The following is a 20,723-nucleotide window of genomic DNA, read 5'->3' on the forward strand; positions in this document are numbered from 1 at the left end:
ATGTTCATGTGAAAAGTGCTGTTTCATACAGATTTATTTTCAGACATTTATAAAGATTGTAAAAAAAATTTAAAATTTTCTGTCCATTTCATTGACTAGGGTACAGATTGTCCCCTCAAGGTTTGAACGGAATAGTAAAGCGATATAGCACCCATGGGAAGATCTCGTTTGACGATTACGTAGCCTGTTGTGTGAGACTTCCGGGCTCTGACAGGTATGTGTCCCCTTTTGAGAATGCAGTGCATTGTACCATATACTGAATAACCTATATTGGAGATATCGGTCTCCTAACAATAAAATCTTTGGCCATTGGTTAATTGTTTGGAGAAAGTGTTTTCGATCTGAATTGCTTTTGGTTGTGGTGTACAATGGAACAAAAGTGTCACCAAGATTTCCAAATTTATTCTGTCTTCTGTGCTGATGATTTTTTAAATTCAATCTCTGGATGTGGGTGTCACTAGCAAAGCTGGCATTTATTGCCCATCCCTAGTTTCCCTGAGAATATTTATCTTATTTTCTTTTAAAAGATGGAATGGTCTCTGCCTCGAACACTTCCTGTGGCATACCATTCTGTGCTCCAACACCATCTGCGTAAAGATGCAGAATAAGTCACAAATTGTGCTGAATACTTTTAGCAGTGTAAATGGTGGTTTGTATTTTATCATATTCCCGTCAGCAGTTTGACGATGAGGGGGAACATCCCAATATGCTCTGCACAGGGAATTGTTTACACAGCTCGGAATTATAGACTAAATTTGCATAAAGGAAGAGAATTGGCATTTCATTCTGTTTTGATTCATGCTGTGGTCATGACATCGCATGTTGTCAGAAGGTGAAGCAGAGATTCAATTATGCTGCTACACACCCATTCTTGCTTTATTCCTCTATGATTGAACGTTAGCCACAACTACAGCAGCAAAATACTGCGGATGCTGGAAATCTGAAACAACAACAGAAAATGCAGGAAATACTCAGCAGGCCAGGCAGCATCCATGGAGAGAAACAGAGTTAACGTTTCAGGTCTGGAACCCTTCATCAGAACTGGAAAAAGCTGGAGATGTAACACATTAAGCAGGTGCAGAGACAGGGTGGGGGGGGCATTTGGAGGGGAGGAAGGAATTTAAAGAACATACTGTGAAAATGTTGCAAATGGGAAATGGCAAAAAAAATTCATGCTGTATGACTTTGCCATTCCTATTTGCAACATTTTCACAGTATGTTCTTTCAATTCCTTCCTCCCCCCCCCCCCCCCCCCCCCCCCCCCCCGGTCTCTGCACCTGCTTAATATCTGTTACATCACCAGCTTTTTCCAGTTCTGATGAAGGGTCCCAGACCCGAAACGTTAACTGTTTCTCTCTCCATGGATGCTGCCTGGCCTGCTGAGTATTTCCAGCGTTTTTCTGTTGTTAGCCACAACTATGTTGATTTAACAAAAACAATGAGCTCAAGTGCAAAATAAGTTTGTAACTTTTAACCAATTCTGACTTTTTTTAAAGAAAGTGAAAATTAAGAAAAGATTACGTCCACTTACCTTTTTCTGCCTAGTACCTTAATTGTGATCTACATGCACTGAAAGAAGCATTCTGCACACAGTTAAAGACGTTTAGGAAACTAGTATTTATGGAAGGGTTTCTTACACTGTCAAACCACTTCCTTTCAAGATGACCCCATGTTGCAGTCTGTGCCCACATTGTAAATTTTTTGATCTGTTCTGAAAGTAATTAACAATTCCTTTGAATATACCTTCGCTGTGTGCTTTAGTAAAAGATGTTTCTAATCTTTAGATTATTACATTTGGGATCTTTTAAGCTCGAGAACAAAACTTCATCTTCAAAACCATTTAATAAAGCACCATCGTTTGAAAAAGTTAACACAAAGAAAACCTAGTATTTGTATGTTTTAAGTGGGCATAGTAATAAGATCAGTTTTCTGTGGGGTTAATTGGAAATTTGAATCCTCTTGTACTTGCCTATATCATTGCTTGACTGTACCTGGTCATAAACACCGAGAGGGTACAGCCAAGCAAGCACCTTTTGGTAGTTAAGTAGTGGTACCGTGCTATTTATCTTGCTTTCTGTTTTAAATAATACATTGTTGCTGAGAATATAAAATCCTCTTGTTCTATGCAAAAATTCTGTTTCTTAGAAAGAGTGGGGCATGCATGAGACGTGAATCTTTGAAGGGGGGCTCGGTTTATATTTTAAAAAAAAGTTTGAGAACCACTGTTCTAGGCTAAGCACATTTGTGTACTAACGTATACATAGCTTCATTATATATTTTGTAAATCTCATATTTGCCTTATTTGCTATTGATTATTTTAATATAGTTTTCTTTTTGTTTTCTTTTTCCCCATCAGAGGCCTTCAGAAGAAGAGATGGTTCCCAACAAGGAGTTGTTAATTTTGCATATGATGATGTGAGTAGAGATAGGTTCTTTACACTTCTGTATTTATTTTAGTAGCTGAAGCCCTATACTAAGGCAACTAGGGAGTAGAACTGTTAACTTGACTTCTGTTCACCTCCAGTGAGAGTTGTATGAATGTCATTTTTGGCGTAATAACTGAGCACCCTGGGATTCTGCAATGCTTTTTGGAGAGCATTTACTATTACTACTTGCTACTAATTGAAATCTAATATAGAATAACTTTTTGCGTGTGGTAATTGTTTCAAGCTTTCTGATTGGTTCACTGTACACTCATGCCCCAGCTTTCTGGTTAGTTGATTGTGTTTCTACTGTAAAAAAAAGTGTAATACGGGGGGTGGGGGGAGCAAATGAGCGTTCCAGCACGTTCTCAATACCGTGGCAACCAGTGCGGCCTGTCTCATCAGGCACCCTCCATTTTGTCTATCATGTCAAATGGGGAACCCAGGAACGACGAGCCTCGGCCCTTAGCTGCAACTTGCTTCCCATCCTAACTCACTCTCTCCCTCCCTCCTTCAGTTATCGGCTGCTACTTACTACCCACCCCATAAAAGCTGCTGGATTGTGGTAAAAATCTAACTAGTTCCCTGCTGGCATTCGGGGAAGGGAGGCTGGCACTCCTACCCCGTAAAGCATTCATGTGACTCTCAACCACATGTTGTAGTTGACTCTTAATTCCTCCTGAAATGCTCTAGCAAGTCAGTCAGTTGTCAGGACGACCAGTGATAAGCAATAAATGTGGCCTTGATAATGTCTTCCCACCAGCTGCAAATAATGGGTGGGGGGGAGGCGGGGGAAACCATGCTCTGTTCTTTGATCCACAAATGAGGTAATAGAAGATATAATCCTTTTCTTAAACTTCTTCACTCAGAGGGTGGTGAATCTTTGGAATTCACTACCGCAGAGGGCTGTGGAGGCTCAGTCATTGAGTATATTTAAGGCAGAGATCGATAGATTTTTTGGATATTTAAGGGAATCAAGGGATATGGGGATAGTGCAGGAAAGTGGAGTTGCAGTCGAAGATCAGCCATGATCTTATTGAATGGTGGAGCCGGCTCGAAGGGCCAAATGGCCTACTCCTCCTATTTCTTAAAAGTATAAACGGAATATTAACGACCAACGTTGAAATATTTTTATCCCACTTGAGAAAGTTTAGGGGAAATTTATGACTATAACTAAGATCTAGAAATGACATTTATCCAAGTTCAGTATTTTTTTCACTTGTATACTTCAGTACTGTAAATGATTTTGGGCAAATTCCAACCTTCAGCAGATACACAGGTTCCTTCCCTTGAAAATTCCCTAAATCAGAATTCAAGTGAGAGGAAGTTTTTCACACTCTTCAAAAATTAGACTCTAAAAACAAAATGGAGCTCCTCTTATAGCTCAACAGTCGCACAGGAAGGCCCCAAGTTGGATCCCCATTCTGCTGAACTATCTGATCTCAGCCAGGGTAGCGGTAGGGACATTGCAATCAGCCATGATTTCTGCTCCTGGTTGCTATCTCGCAACCTCTGCTGGACGTGTGGACAGAACTGGACTTTCCTGTGATCCCCTACGATCGAATAGACTACCAACATCCACCATCAAGGCTTATAATAGTCACTTGGAAGGGCACCACAAAAAGGAGCTAACATCATTGGGAGAGGGGTAAACAGAAGTAAAGAATTATGGTTGCTTAATTTTGTTTGATTTGCAAATGGAGTCATAAATGGCTGATAAACATTTTACAATTTCTTTTTCAGTTCATCATGTGCACCATGTGTATTTAACTGAAGCAAGACTGAAAAGAAAACTAAACTTTCCAAAAGAACCTAATCTCTTCCTCTTGAGTGCCCAGTCTAATAGCCAGCCGCAACATTATGCAATGTTATACAATATATATGTAAAGAGAAATGCATGATATGGAATGTATGAGTTTTGGCTGATTACATAATGCTGCACTAACTGCTGTGAAATCAGTTTTAACTTTTTAATAATGATGGACATTGATTTTTGTACTGAGTTCTGCCAATTACTGCTTGGTTTGATATTGAACATTTTGCAAGCTTATATGAGCAACAAAAAACAATGTAGGTTCCATAATGAAGGTATTGAATTAAAACACAAGTCGCACAAACCCTACTGTTCGTTGTATGTGTTTGGTTTATATTAGTTGAGATAGGGGTAATGATTAGAAGAATTCATCAAACAACAAAAGGAAATGAAGTCCTGCTTAGTGAGATGAAAATACACATTTAGATCAATGCTCTTCCTAATTTGTTTGTAGAGAAGTGGGTACGTGTTGGGTGTCCTTCACTCTGCACATATGTCTCCATGTGTGCTTGGCTCAGCGGTAGTGATCTTGCCTCTGAGTCAGAAGGTTGTGGGTTTGAGCCCCATGCTAAGACTGCAGCACATAATCTAGGCTGACACTTCAGTGTAGTACGACTAAGGGATGGCTGCATTGTTAGGTGTTGTCCTTCAGATGAGATTTAAATTGAGGCATTAATCTAGAAATTAGAGTTGTGCCCGAATCGGGCACGTACCTAACGAGCCCGCAGTAAATTCGTCTTGTTTGTTACCAGTGAGCTGCAAACTCCAGTTGGAGTCAGCCAAGGGCCTCGGGTGAGTCCAGGGAAGGGGGCCGGTGGTGACCATCAGCAACCCGTGAATGTGGAGCCAGCAGGAGAAGGTAAGTAAAAGCATTCAAACCTACTTTTTCAGGTGGCAGCCTCCAGTGCTCCCTTTAGGGGGCCGCTGGTATTGGCTACTGGGCACCTGAAGAAACTGAATGCCGCATGCACGGCACATGCTGCGGTCATTCGCAACCAACTTTTACAGAGGGCCTGAAATGGGCGTTAGGCCCCCTATTGCCTAACCAATATGGCGAGTGGCACAGAATGAGCGTGTGCATGCTGCCCGTCATATTGGACCTTTAGCTGCCCTTTTTACACCTGTAAAACGGACACTGCCGTCCAGTTTCTAGGATCCTGTCTGCTCGTTCAGGTGGATGTAAAAATCCCATGGGACAGTATTTGAAGAGCAGGGCAGTTATTTCTTTGACCTAGCTCACATGCGTCCTTCAACCAACTCCACCAAAAACACATTTGTGGGGCCTTGCTGTGCACATAATTGACTGCTGCGTTTGTCTACAAAATTACAGTGACTACATTTCAAAAGTAACTAATTCGGTTGTGAAATTCTAGGGAACATCCGGAGAACACCTTTGAGCAGAAGGCTGCCCCAAGGAGGGGGAGGAGGGGAAGTGTAATGTGGTAGTTATAGGGGATTCAATCATTAGGGGGACAGATAGCATCCTTTGTAAGCAGGATTTGGGTCCCATATGGTATATTGCCTGCCTGGTGCCAGGGTGAGGGACATCTTGAACCGGCTTGAAAGGATATTGGAAGGGGAGGATCCAGTCTTTATGGTCCATGTTGGGACCAACAACAGGAAAGAGTAGGCAAGAGGTCCTGTTTGGAGAGTACCAGGAACTAGGAGCTAAATTAAAGAACAGGACCTCGAGGATTATAATTTCTGAATTATTACCTGAGCCATGTGCAAATTGGCGTATGGATAAGCAGATTAGGGAGGTGAACGCATGGCTGAAGGAGTAGTGTGGGAAAGGGGTTCTATTTCATGGGACACTGGCACCAGTACTGAAGGAACTGTATCATTGGGATGGGCTCCACCTGAACTGGGCTGGGACCAGGGTTCCAGCAGAATGGATAAATAAGGTGGCCACAAAGACTTTAAACCAGCAAATGGGAGAGGGCTCAGTTGGAAAAGATAAAGAATAATTGTAAAACAAACTAAAGGGAAGAGTAGAGTAATAGTCAGAAATTGTGCTTTCGGTGCTACAGGTAAAGGGAAAAGAAAAGGATTTAAGACATCCTGGAAAACACTGGCTGGAGTCATACCTAGCACCAAGGAAGATGGCTGTGGTGATTGACGGTCAATCATTACAGCCCCAGGACATCGCTGCAGGAGTTCCTCGGGGCAGTGTCCTAGGCCCAACCATCTTCAGCTGCTTCATCTATGACCTTCCCTCCAACAATGGGGATGTTTGCTGATGACTGCACAGTGTTCAGTGTCATTCACAACTCCGCAGATAATGAAGCAGTCCATGCCCACATGCAACAAGACCTGGACAACGTTCAGGCTTGGGCTGATAAGTGGCAGGTAACATTCGTGCCATAGAAGTGCCAGGCAATGACTATCTCCAACAAGAGTCTAACCACTGCCACTTGACATTCAACGGCATTGCCATCGCCGAATCCCCCACCATCAACATCCTGGGGGTCACCATTGACCAGAAACTTAACTGGACCAGCCACATAAATACTGTGGCAACAACAGCAGGTCAGAGGCTAGATATTCTGCGGCGAGTGTCTCACTTCTTGACTCCCCAAAGCCTTTCTACCATCTACAAGGCACAAGTAAGGAGTGTGATGCAATACTCTCCACTTGCCTGGATGAGTGCAGCTCCAACAACACTCAAGAAGCTCAACACCATCCAGGACAAAGCAGCCCGCTTGATTGGCACCCCATCTACCACCTTAAACATTCACTCCCTCCACCACTGGCATACCGTGGCTGCAGTGTGTACCATCTACAAGATGCACTGCAGCAACTCGTAAAGGCTTCTTTGGCAGCACCTCCCAAACCCACGACCTCTTCCACCTAGAAGGACAAGATCAGCAGGCACATGTAAACATCACCACCTCCAAGTTCCCCTTCAAGTCACACACCATTCTGACTTAGAAATATATCACCGATCCTTCATCGCTGGGTCAAAATCCTGGAACTCCCTCCCTAACAGCATTGTGGGAGTACCTTCACCTCATAGACTGCAGCAGTTCAAGAAGGCGGCAATTAGGGATGGGCAATAAATGCTGGCCTTGCCAGCAATGCCCACATCCCATAAATGAATTTTAAAAATTGAGTATAAGCCCCCTGGTAGTAGCAGTGAAGTGGTAGAATGTGTAAATGCTGAGATTAGACAACCATGTAGCAAAGGCAGAGTGGTTTTAATGGGGGATTTTAACATTCATATAGATTGGCATAAGCAGACCAGAAAGATAGTGAATTTCTTGAGTATGTTCAGGATAGTTTTCTGCAACAATATGTCCTAGAACCAACAAGGTGGAGGCCATACTAGATTTAGTAATGATCCAGATTTAGTTAACATCCTAACGGTGCCTGAACATTTATTTAATAGTGATCATAATATGATCGAGTTTGAAAGGGAGAAACGCAAAACAGCTACAAAGATTCTAGATTTAGGTAAGGCTGAGTTCAATGCGATGAGACAGAGACTGTCCACAGTAAACTGGGCAAATCTGTTAATGGGTAAAATGACAAGATCAGTGGGAGGTGTTCAAAAAAGAATGTGTTACAGAACCAGTTTGTACCCCTAAGGGGCAAGCACTCTGCCAAAAAAAAAAAGTAATGGATAACTAAAGAGGTAAGGGACAACATAAAAGTACAAAAATGCAAAGACTAGCACAGATCCTAGCATCTGGGAGTAATACAAAGAACAACAAAAGGTGACAAAACAGATAGAGCTACAAAAAGGATTGGAAAATTGCGCATGTCACTCCGTTACTTAAGAAAGGTGAGAGAGGGAAACCAGGGAATTATAGACAAGTTAGCCTAACATCTGTTGTCGGGAAATTATATTAGAGTCTATATTAAGGATAGAGTGATTGAACATCTTGAAAATTTTCAGATGATCAGAGATAGCCAGCATAGATTTGTGAAGGATAGGTCATGCCTGACAGAGATGACTGGTTGATAATGAAGAAGAAAGCTGTAGACTGCAGGAAGATATCAATGAACTGGTCAGGTGGGCAGAACAGTGGCAAATGGAATTCAATCCGGAGAAGTGTAAGGTAATGCATTTGGGGAGGGCTAACAAGACAAGGGTATACACATTAAATGGTAACACACAGGAGTGTAGAGGAACAGGGACCTTGGAGTGCATGTCCACAGATCCCTGAAGGTAGCAGGCCAAGTAGATAAAGTGGTTTAGAAGGCATACGGAATACTTGCCTTTATTAGCTGAGGCATAGAATACAAGAGCACGGAGGTTGTGCTTGAACTGTATGAAACACTAGTTGGGCTACAGCTAGAATAATGTGTGCAGTTCTGGTTAGCACATTACAGGAAAGATGTGATTGCACTAGAGAGGGTACAGAGGAGATTTACGAGGATGTTGCCTGGACTGGAGAATTTTAGCTACGAGGAAAGATTGGATAGGCTGGGTTTGTTTTCTTTGGAACAGAGGAGGCTGAGGGGAGACCTTATTGAGGTATATAAAATTATGAGGGGGCTAAATAGAGTGGATAGGAAGGATCTATTTCCCTTAGCAGAGGGGTAAACAACCAGGGGGACATAGATTTAAAATAATTGGTAGGAGGTACAGAGGGGATTTGAGGGGAGATTTCTTCACCCAGAGGGTGGTGGGGGTTTGGAACTCACTGCCTGAAAGGGTGGTAGAGACAGAAACCCTCACCACATTTAAAAAGTGCTTGGATGTGCACTTGAAGTGCCGTAACCTACAAGACTACGGACCAAGAGCTGTAAAGTGGGATTAGGTTGGATAGCTCTTTGTTGGCCGATGCGGACACGATGGGCCAAAATGGCCTCCTTCCATGCTGTAAATTTCTATTCTATGTACCTGATTGAATTAATTTTTTGAAGAGGTGACTAAAGTAGTGGTCAGGGGAATGTCTATGGATGTTATTTATATAGACTTCCAGAAGGCATTTGATAAAATCCCTCATAAGAGACTGTTGGCTAAAGTTGAAGCTCCTGGAATTGAAGGTGTTGGTGAAAAATAGATTCACTCGAGTCTGTCTTAAAGTAAAAGTACACAGTTTATTAACAGAATGTTCTGGGAGAAGAACCATAGACCCCGCGGTCTAGTGATAAGCTTCTCACCGTTACAGTGATATCAAACTTCTTTTATACAGGCAAAACACTACACACAAATGTGTTCATCCAATTATGTTCCCCCAGCAACAATTCTCTTGTCCTCATCCAATCACGTTCCCCCAGCAACAAGATATTGAAACTTCACACAAATGTGTTCATCCAATTATGTTCCCCCAGCAACAATTCTCTTGTCCTCATCCAATCACGTTCCCCCAGCAACAAGGTATTGAAACTTCTTTTATACATTATAGCAAAATATTACACACAGGTGTCTTCAACCAATCACGCTCCCCCAGCAACAACTCCCCTGTCCTCACAGGAATGATATGGAACCTTCTAGAACTTTGGGCGGTTTTTAATAGTTAATTACAAAATGGGCAGTTTTGCAGCTACCAATTACTGTAACTCATCAATACACACAATTTTGATTCATCTACTTTGCATTATAGAATAGTAGAATTACATTAATACATCCAAAGGGCTTCCAGCAAATAGTTTGCAGAAGGCTGCACCACTGAATAATTGTGAAATATTTAGTGTTTCCCACATTCAATAACTTCAACAATAATGTCAAGCACAATGGTTTTAATGGGAGCAGACACAAACAGTTAATTCCTGCCCCGTCTTAAGCTGAGTTTGTTTTGTCTTGTGCCATTGTTTCTTATTTACAAGTTCACTTCTTACAATACATTCTTTAACTCTTTATGTTGCTGCTTTAAGCTATATAATTTTCACCCTAACAGTCCCTCCTGTTGGTCCCTGATCAAAACTTGATTTGTCCTGAGAACCAATGTACCAGGGTAAAAATGGTGGCATGCTGCTCCTTGTTATCCGTTTACGAAATCCAACAATGATCACAATTGTTTATCACACTCTTGATGATTCCTTTATGCCATTATTGGCTATTGTCCATTTTGATCCTTCATTCTTATCTGATGTGTCGAAAACATGTCCTTCTCTTTGATATCTGTAGTGTCCGAGTATCAATAATACACGGACTGCAGGAGAACAATAATAACAGGTATTTACTGAACGGAGGGTAACTTAAGACTGAAGTACAGAAGCCTGCTATGGCTTTAGATACAGGTGTGGTCACTGCCGGTACTGCAGTATAAAATCAGTTCTCTCTTAAAGGTACATACACAACAATTCCTCCCCTTTTAGATAAACAGTACATAACATTCATTTAACAACTAAATAATAACTAATTACAATTACAATTTTCTCTGTACTATATACATCAACTGAAATAATCATTTATAAGTTCAGTCTTTGAGGAGGCTTCCTGATCCTGACTGGATAGCGCCTTTCTCGAGTATCCTGTTCTTGCGGCGGAGTCGATTCTGGCTCATTGTCATTGGTTGGTTCGTCAGCTTCCAATGCCACTGCTTCTGAGGTAGACGCAACCTGTACTTCGGGTTCATTACCAGGTGCACATGCTCGTGGTATGGGTTTGGCTTGTTCCTGTGACTCTAGAATCTGGTCAGCATGGCGTCTCACGATGCACACTAATGCACTGTGTACATTAGTGGTCCCTGCTGTGTGCATATCGTTCTTGGCTGCCATTTTTCTGTTCGGTAGTCGTGGGCCAAGACTGGTTGCCCTATCTTGAAGCTCCTGGTTGGCTTCTCATTGACGTGCTGGAATTGCTTATCCTCAACATCTCATCTTATGTTTGGTTTGAGCAAATCCAGGTGACATCTTAGCCTTCGGTTGAAGAACATTATGGCTGGAGCTTGGTTGGTGACTGCATGTCTCCACCTTGTGTTGTAGTGGTATGTCGTCGTTATACATTGCCTTTATTGCCTTTTTAAAGGTCTGAACAAACCTCTCAGCCAATCCATTTGTGGCTGGATGATATGGGGCAGATGTGTAATGTTTCACCCCATTATTCCTCAGAAACCTCCGGAAATCCTCGGACATAAACTGTGGCCCATTGTCGGAGCAAATCTGTTCTGGCAAGCCATTCCTGGCGAAGATGGTCCGTAGGACTGAAATAGTTTTCTCCGTGGTGGTGGAGGACATTTTGATGACCTCTGGCCATTTCGAATGGGCATCCACGGCGATTAGAAACATTGGGCCAGAAATTTAGTGGGCTTTGCACCCAGTTACCGCCCAAAGAGGGCTTCTGCGCCAGTAGAGGAGTTTGCGCTGATATTCAGCGCTGCGGTAATGGCGGCTGTAGCCGGTAGCGCTGCGCCGGCACCGATGACGTCATCGGTGTGCGCAGTGCCCCGGTTCCGCCCCGCTACTGGCCCGACCCCCATATTTAGTTGCGACCGCCTCTTCCGCAGCGGCCGCAAACAACGATGTGAAGACCGGGCCGTGCTGCAGCTTTAGTGGCGCTAGTTAAGGCGGAGGTGCGGCCGGCCGCTTTTTCGGCGGCCGCCTGCCCGCACCTCCTTCCCCGGCCTCCTCCACGCCCCCCCCCCCCCCCCCGCGGCATTGCCGGCTGCTTTCCGGGAGCCCGGCACTTCTCCGTGGTGCCGGGCTCATTTGCCGGCACTAGCGAGCGGCGGTCTCCGAGTTGCAGGCACCTCCCCCTTAAGAGAAGGAGGAGGCCTGCCGCTCCGCAGCGGGTGGCGCTGCAGCACCTACAGCGCTGAAATTCAGTTTCAGCGCCCCAAGCGGGGGCGGGCACACCCTGGAATAGCGCCTGGTTCCGACTTGGGGTGCAAAAACTGAATTTCTGACGGGCGCAACTGGCTCCGTGCGCAGCGCTAACTTTTGGGCGCTAGCCAGCTGGCGGGGCCAAAGTGAATTTCTAGCCCATTGAGTCCATAAATGGACCAGCAAAATCAATGTGTACCCATTGCCATGGAGATGAGGGCCACTCCCATGGGTGTAGCGGGGCCTGTGGTGGAGCGTTTTGGACCTTCTGGCATCCTGTGCATCTCTTGGTCATATCCTCGATTTCTTTATCGATTCCCGGCCACCACACAAACGCCCTGGCTAAGCTCTTCATTTTTACCCCTCCCAGATGACCCTCATGAAGCTCATTGAGCACTCTATCTCTCAACTTGGGTGGAATTACCACTCGGGATCTACACATCAAGGTCCCCCGGCACACTGACAGCTGGTCTCTGCTTGGCGAGAATGCTGGCAACATCCTTCCTTATTGTTTTCCGTAGCATATTTGTGGGACAAATACAAAAAGGTATTCACCTTCAGTTCTCTACGTCGCTTGTTATCATTCTCTGGTCCGGGGACCTGTCTCATCATAACAATTAGGCAGGCACCCACTACACACGCACATTACAGCAGTATCCCTTTTTCCATTATTACAACAGTTGTCCCCCTTTTTTTTTTAACAAGAACCGGAAATCACACACGCATTACGCTTGCATTAACATCGAACAATTCTTATCACTTTATGTTAACAACTTCCCAAAGGCTATATCGCCAACCCTAACTGTTTGTTGCTTGTAGATTCTATTCTCCTGTGGGGATGGGTAAAATATCATTAGCTTAAGTCCTCGAACATAACCATTTGGACTTCCTCCCGCCTTGGGGCTAGTTGGGGTCGGCGGGATTGTTCCCATACGTACTTCAGGAGGCACTCCAAGGTGTATCCCATTAGGATATTACATATTATCCATACCAATGTTCGTACTATCATCCATTCCCATTCTTTGTATTGCCTGATATATTCTTCGCTATCTGTAAAGGGTATCTGTTCTGGTGTAGCCATTGCTAAGCTGATGAAGGGTCATAGACTTTCAACTGCGTCCAGTGCTTCCATCGTCCCATGCCCTTCATATCAATGCAAGCACACGTATCCCCACTAATTAGAATTTGGTATGGCCCTGACCACTTTGGTGCAAATCCGGGTTTCTCAGGTAGATTTTTAACCATTACCTTAGTCCCCGCCGGAGGAATGTACAGGAGCGCAGTTAACTCCAAATCTTTGTCCTTTTTCTCCTGCCGATCCTGAGTTTGTTGCCTCATTTCTTTCAACTGGTCACTTAATTCCAATACGTATCTACGGATTTTGTCCTTGAGGGGGCCTACCTCTTCCCCACCAGTTATTATTCCATGGGGAAGCTGCATTGCCCTTCCCGTCATTAATTCGTACGGGGATAAGCCCGTCGTTCGATTCGGGATTGCCCGCAACTTCATTAATACGGCTGGCAACACATCTACCCATTGTTGTTGCCTTTCTCCTAGGGCCTTGGCTAGGGCTGTTTTTAAAGTTCGATTCATTCGTTCCACCATCCCGGAACTTTGGGGATGATAGGGGATGTGGAATTTTTGTTTTATTCCCATCTATTCACATATCTTTTTCACTACAGCTCCTGTAAAATGTGTCCCTTGGTCGGAATCGATCTGTACTGGCACTCCCCATCTGGGAATTACTTCTTCTGCCATGATTTTAGCTACAGTGATGGCTGTACAATCCCGAGTCGCAAACGCCTCAACCCATCTGGTGAATTGATCTATGATTACCAAACAATATTTTTGTCCCCTGGAAGTGGGAAGTGGACCCGTGAAGTCTATCTGTATATTTTCGCATGGCCCCCGTGGTCGGGGTTGGTGGGCTAATCGGTCGCCCTGGGTTATACTGTGCACACCTCAGGCACCGTTAACAGTACTTTACCGCGTCCTTTCCCAAACCCGGCCACCACCATTCTTTACTTAATAACTCAATCATTGCTCCCCTTCATGTGTGGGTATCCCCATGGTGCAATTCCAGGAGTATCTGTCGGATACATGTCGGAGCCACCACCTTTCCATCCTTTCGCCAGATTCCCCCGGAATCTGGCCTGCCCCCTGTGCGATGCCACTCTTGTCTTTCTCCTTCAGAGACATCTTTGTGCAACTCACTGATGTCTATGTGTTCTACCTGAACGCTTGACACTCTCTCCTCAAATAGTTCTTGTTCAGGGGCTTGTCTTGCTGCTAAATCTGCAGCCTGATTCCTTTTTTGCTCTGGGCTTTCCACCTTTTGGTGTGCCTTTTATTTTTACCACGGCTGCTTGTAAGGGAGCCTCTGCGGCTTCCAAGAGATCCTTTATCCATTCCTCATGTTTGATGGAATCCCTCCCAGCTGTCAGAAACCCCCTTCTCCCCCAAGCGGTCATATAATCGTGTACTACACCGAAGGCGTATCTACTATCTGTATATATATTGGCTGTTTTCCCCTTTGCCAATTCCAACGCCTTTGTTAAAGCTACTATCTCCGCTACCTGTGCCGATAACCCACCATTGAGTCGTCCTGACGCCTCGGTTTTCAACTGCCCATTGACCACCGCCCATCCTGTACGTGGGGCCCCCTCAATGTACTTTCTAGACCCATCAACGTACAAGGTGACTTGTGCTCCTTCCAACGGTTCATCTCGTATTTTTCCTTCCCCTACTTCCTCGTCTACGTCAGCGCATCTATGGGGGTCGCCTGCTCCCAACATACCTTCCGCCGGGTTTTCTCCTGTATCGCGGACAATCAAAACTGACTGACTTGTCTCGGGGAATCAGGACCACCTCCCAACGCGCTCTGCGCATGTTGGACACTGACCGTAATTTGTTATTGTTTAACATTTCTACCAAAGTGTGCTTAGTGTGTAAAATAATATCCCCGGTCATCACAGTTGGTTCACTCACTTTTACTGCCCAGGCCACACAATCCAGTGCCGCCACACACCGTGATAGTCCTGCCACAACTGGTGACTGTTGCATAGAATAATACGCTACTGGGCGTCTTCTGTCCCCATGTTGCTGGGTCACCACTGCTGTGTAGAATCCTCCCTCATTCTCACAGTGGAGATGGAAGGGTTTCTCCATATCGGGTAATCCCAGCCTGGGGGCCGCCATTAAGGCTTGTTTCAAATCCCCATATGCGCTCTCCTGCTCAGGTCCCCAGTCAATCCCGGCATTACTGGGGTTCCCTCCTTTTACCAGTCTCTGAACTGGCTCTGCTATTGCTGCAAAGTTTGGGATGAAATTCCTGCTGTAATTAAACAACCCCAAGACCTTCCTGACTCCTCTTACTGTTACTGGCCTTGGCATGTCCTGTATGGCTTTTTTAGGGTCTTCGGGCATAGATCTGTCCCCTTGGGACAGCTGTTGCCCCAAATATGCTACTGTGCTCTGTGCAATCTGTGCTTTATTTGGGTTTGCCTTAAAACCACCTTCCGCTAGTGCCTGTAAAATTACGATCAGGGCTGCGGCATGTCCCTCTTCGTCCTCTGACGCTATCAACAGATCGTCCACGTATTGGAGTACTGTGCTCTGGTACGGGGTGAGGTCGATCGGCTCCAATAAAGAACTCATCACGTGGTGAAATATTGCCGGACTGTTGTGGAACCCCTGAGGCAATCGGGTCCAAGTATACTGTTTATCCCCGATTGTAAAAGCAAATTTTTCCTGCGATTCTGGGTCCAAGGGTAAGGACCAGAAACCGTTTGCTATGTCCAGAACTGTAAATACCTTATGTTCTGGGCTCAGTCCGTTGAGAATCGTGGCGGGACTAGCCACTATTGGGTGCAATTTTGGGGTTACCTTATTTAGTTCCGTGTAGTCAATAGTTAATCTAAATGACCCATCCGGTTTCGTGACGGGCCACACTGGGGAATTAGTAGTACTTTCTGTAACCCTTACTATTCCTTTTTTCTTCCAGATCACGTACTATCTTAACTATTGCTGTCTGAGCCTCTGACTTAATTGGATACTGTTTATGTGGTTGGTGACTTGGGCCAGGTACTACTATAGGGGGCGTTTTTGCCAAACCCGTGTCTTGTTTTGATTCTGCCCATACTGCCTTTACTGCTTCACATATTACCTTATATGGCTGTTTCACCTGGTTCCAATCTTGGGTCAATACCCCGGCACTCCCTACCTTTGCCAAATGGGACAAGGGTTTGGTTGTTTTTGCCTTACTCCCATCCGGCAGAGGCCAAATTATCTTACTCTGTCCGGGATCCACTAGTAAGTTAAACTCTCTTAGTAAATCAATGCCCATTATTGTTCCTTCGTTATTGGGACATACATAAAATTGTGCCGGTAGTAACTTCCCGGCTATTTCCAATGTTTGCACTTCACTTCGATATGCTGGGATCTTGGTTCCGCCCAGACCTATTATATACATTTTGTGTTTAGTGACGGGTAATGGTAGATTCGCGAGAGACACTGTCGCTCCGGTATCTATTAACATATCACACTGTTGGCCTCCTAACAATGCTGGTACATAGACCCGGTTCTCATCTGCCTCCCTCCTAACGGGGGCCGCTGCCCGTCATTTGGTTCCCTGTGCTTTTAGGGAGTCGAGCAACTGTTGGTAATCCCCTGGGGTACTTGGGGTAGATGTGTTCACTTGGATCTCCCGTTTTGTCCAACAATGGTTAGTGGCATGGCCCAATTTTCTGCAGTTATTACAACTGAGGAGGTTCTGTTTTGGGCCCCTACATTCTTTAGCTATATGTCCCATTTTCCCACAGTTAAAACAGACCCCTTTCTTCCTTTGTGGTGCCTGTCCTGACTGGGTGCCAGCAGCGCCTACCCGTTCCTGTTTTATCTGTCTTTCTTTATGGCTGTGTCGGCCACCAACACACCCATTTTCAATATTTTCTGATGTTCTGCGGATAACCCGTCTTTAAACATTTTCATAAACACGGCATCATCCCGCAGGGGATTATCTTGTCCTGATGACTCTTGATACTGATACCACAGCCGTTCTCCATAGGTGTTTGCGTTCTCACCTTTCTTTTGCCTTATTTGCATGATCAATCCCCAGTTGGCTGTTGCTGCCCCCATTACAAGTTGTACCGCATTCTTAAAGTTATTCCTAGCTGTGTTTTGATTGGCTTCGGTTTCGTTAATTTGGGGTATCCAATCCCCACTTTTATATAAGTCAGCTACTTGTTCCCACTTATCTCTGGGGCATTTAGCCCATACCAACTGATGTATATCTCTCTCGTGCATGTCATGGATCTCGTAGAGTTCCTGTAGTTTCTGCCAGAATTGGACGTTCCGGGTCCTCGCCTTCATCTCTCCTAAATCTTGATTAATCATCTGTTTCTCAGCAGGCGTGAAAGCCTTGTACGTCAAAGGGTTTTGGGCATTCTGTGTGCGTCTAAGTGGTGCCGCCTTGACAGTCTTAATGTCGTCCTCACTTTCTGAGTCCTCTAGTGGTGCAGTGGCTTCCGCCTTGTTGTAAGGTGGGGGCCTTTCCTCAACCCCCCTTCCTGCGGTGCATAGTCTCACATTTATTTCATTCCAAAGTCCTGACCTGTCCATCCTATATCCATCTTTCCATTGTGTTCCATTTTTCAGGAACTCATTTTCCTGTTCCAATACTTCTATCCTTTCTCTGCCTCATCAATCTACAGTGCAATTCGCTATTCTTTTGTATCATTGATACCAATTGATTTACCAAAATGACTCCCGCCTTTTTGCCTCTTTTTTGTTTCTGTTTATCCCACCACTCCCTCTGAGCGTCTGGCGTCTGAAATGGGTCCCACCCGTCCTTCCGCATCTTGTCTACCATACCCTTCCGGTCATCTGCATAGAACCTCGAGAGAGACCCAGGGGGTCCCCACTCTCTTTCCCCGATGCCATAACTAGTCCAACTTCAGACTTACCTTCGGCTGAGTTCCTCTATTCGGGCTGGTCTGCGACTCCTGAAACAATTTCTGGTTAGACAATTTTGGCGTTTGTATCTCAATTCGGACCTACTCTTACCCTTTCTTCTACGTTCTCTTCCTTCTCACACAGTCAGACACATATATAGTCCTCGACCTCACGATCCTAGGATACTTTTGAGTCTCTCAACCTACTTAATCCTGGCCATCACGTGGGGCCCAATTGCCCTCTTAATTCCGGCTCAGGCTAGGATCGATGAGACAGGTATCCTCCTTGTCCATGTTGATCAGTCAAGTACCATTCATTCCTTCACGACTTTTATCGCAACACAGTGTTCCCTATTTCATATAATTCACACCATACAACTGTGTTCTCCTACCTCTTGCAGACTTTTACTTGATTCATGATGCTACGGCACTGTTCCTCCGCCTCCCCAGATGACTCAATTTCTGGACAGTCAAAATTTGACTTCTGGTCCGGGTTCACTGGTGCAGGCGGTCTTTCAGCTCCGGAGCATCCTGCCGACTACGCCAATTTGTTGGTGAAAAATAGATTCACTCGAGTCTGTCTTAAAGTAAAAGTACACAGTTTATTAACAGAATGTTCTGGGAGAAGAACCATAGACCCCGCGGTCTAGTGATAAGCTTCTCACCGTTACAGTGATATCAAACTTCTTTTATACAGGCAAAACACTACACACAAATGTGTTCATCCAATTATGTTCCCCCAGCAACAATTCTCTTGTCCTCATCCAATCACGTTCCCCCAGCAACAAGATATTGAAACTTCACACAAATGTGTTCATCCAATTATGTTCCCCCAGCAACAATTCTCTTGTCCTCATCCAATCACGTTCCCCCAGCAACAAGGTATTGAAACTTTTTATACATTATAGCAAAATATTACACACAGGTGTCTTCAACCAATCACACTCCCCCAGCAACAACTCCCCTGTCCTCACAGGAATGATATGGAACCTTCTAGAACTTTGGGCGGTTTTTAATAGTTAATTACAAAATGGGCAGTTTTGCAGCTACCAATTACTGTAACTCATCAATACACACAATTTTGATTCATCTACTTTGCATTATAGAATAGTAGAATTACATTAATACATCCAAAGGGCTTCCAGCAAATAGTTTGCAGAAGGCTGCACCACTGAATAATTGTGAAATATTTAGTGTTTCCCACATTCAATAACTGTTCAACAATAATGTCAACCACAATGGTTTTAATGGGAGCAGACACAAACAGTTAATTCCTGCCCCGTCTTAAGCTGAGTTTGTTTTGTCTTGTGCCATTGTTTCTTATTTACAAGTTCACTTCTTACAATACATTCTTTAACTCTTTATGTTGCTGCTTTAAGCTATATAATTTTCACCCTAACAAAGGCAAATTATTGACCTGGTTAAGAAATTGGCTGAGCGGCAGGAGACAGAGAGTAGGGATAATGGACAAGTACTCTTAATTGGCAGGATGTGACTAGTGACTTGACTATTCCAACGCACTCCTGGCCAGCCTCCCACATTCCACCCTACGTAAACTTGAGGTCATACAAAACTCAGCTGCCCGTGTCCTAACTCGCACCAAGGCCTGTTCACCCATCACCCCTGTGCTCACTGACCTACATTGGCTCCCGGGTAAGCAGCGCCTCGATTTCAAAATTCTCATCCTTGTTTTCAAATCCCTCCACGGCCTCGCCCCTCCCCATCTCAGTAATCTCCTTCAGCCCCACAACCCCCTGAGATATCTGCGCTCGCTCTAATTCTGCCATCTTGAGCATCCCTGATTATAATCGCTCAACCATTGGTGGCCGTGCCTTTTGTTGCCTAGGCCCTAAGCTCTGGAATTCCCTGCCTAATACTGTCCACCTCGCTACCTTTCTTTCCTCCTTTAAGACGCTCCTTAAAACCAAGCTTTTGGTCATGTGCCCTAATTTATCGGTGTCAAATTTCTTGTCTTAAAATACTCCTGTGCAGCACCGTGGGATATTTTACTACGTTAAAGATGCTATATAAATGCAAGTTGTTGTTGTAGTAGTGGTGTCCCGCAAGGATCTGTGTTGGGGCCTCAACTATTCACCGTATTTATTAACGACTTAAATGATGGGATAGAAAGCCACATATCCAAGTTTGTTGATGACACAAAGATAACATTGTAAGCAGTGTAATGGGAGCATAAAATTACAATGAGCTATTAATAGTGAATGGAAAAGTGAATGGAAAAAAATTGACAAACGGATTTCAATGTAGGCAAATGTGAGGTCATCCACTTTGGACCTAAAAAGGATAGAATAGAGTACTTGCTAAATGGTGAAAAGTTAGAAACAGTGGAGGTCCAAAGAGACTTGGGGGTCCATGTACATCATTAAAATGTCATGGATAGGTATAGAAAATAATCAAAAAGGCTAATGGAATGCTGGCCTTTATATCTAGAGGACTAGAATACAAGAGGGTAGAAGTTATGCTGCAGCTATACAAAGCCCTGGTTAGGCCACACCTGGAGCACTGTGTTCAGTTCTGGGCACCACACCTTAGGAAGGATATATTGGCCTTGGAGGGAGTGCAGCATAGGTTTACCAGAATGATACCTGGATGCCCAGGGTTAAATTAGGAGAGATTACACAAACTAGGATTGTATTCCCTGGAATTTAGAAGGTTAAGGGGCGATTTGATCAAAGTTTTCAAGATAGAAGGGAAACATAGGGTAGATAGAAACTATTTTCGCTGATTGGGGAGTCTAGGGCTAGGGCATAGTCTAAAAATTAGAGCCAAGCCTTTCAACAGTGAAGTTCAGAAACACTTCTA

General features: G+C 44.5%; 2 protein-coding genes across 2 annotated transcripts in view; one reads left to right on the forward strand and one right to left on the reverse strand.

Moving 5' to 3' along the window:
* Positions 1 to 4,545, forward strand: part of LOC147117176 (sorcin-like) — a 32,642-nt gene extending 28,097 nt beyond the window's left edge. The window contains 4 exon segments of the mRNA XM_085987935.1: positions 100 to 200; positions 202 to 214; positions 2,357 to 2,415; positions 4,167 to 4,545. Coding sequence (XP_085844061.1) covers positions 100 to 200; positions 202 to 214; positions 2,357 to 2,415; positions 4,167 to 4,193 — 200 coding nt within the window. The 3' untranslated portion in view covers positions 4,194 to 4,545.
* Positions 4,546 to 18,047: 13,502 nt separating this feature from the next.
* The window catches only part of dus3l (dihydrouridine synthase 3-like (S. cerevisiae)), a 43,389-nt gene continuing 40,713 nt past the window's right edge, over positions 18,048 to 20,723 (reverse strand). The window contains exon 15 of the mRNA XM_085987938.1: positions 18,048 to 18,484. Within this exon, the coding sequence (XP_085844064.1) occupies positions 18,442 to 18,484 (43 nt within the window). The 3' untranslated portion in view covers positions 18,048 to 18,441. The remainder of the gene's footprint in view (positions 18,485 to 20,723) is intronic.

This window comes from Somniosus microcephalus, chromosome 5 (genome assembly GCF_052327205.1).
Source record: "Somniosus microcephalus isolate GS21.2 chromosome 5, FLI_Smic_1.0, whole genome shotgun sequence".
Lineage (NCBI taxonomy): Eukaryota > Metazoa > Chordata > Chondrichthyes > Squaliformes > Somniosidae > Somniosus > Somniosus microcephalus.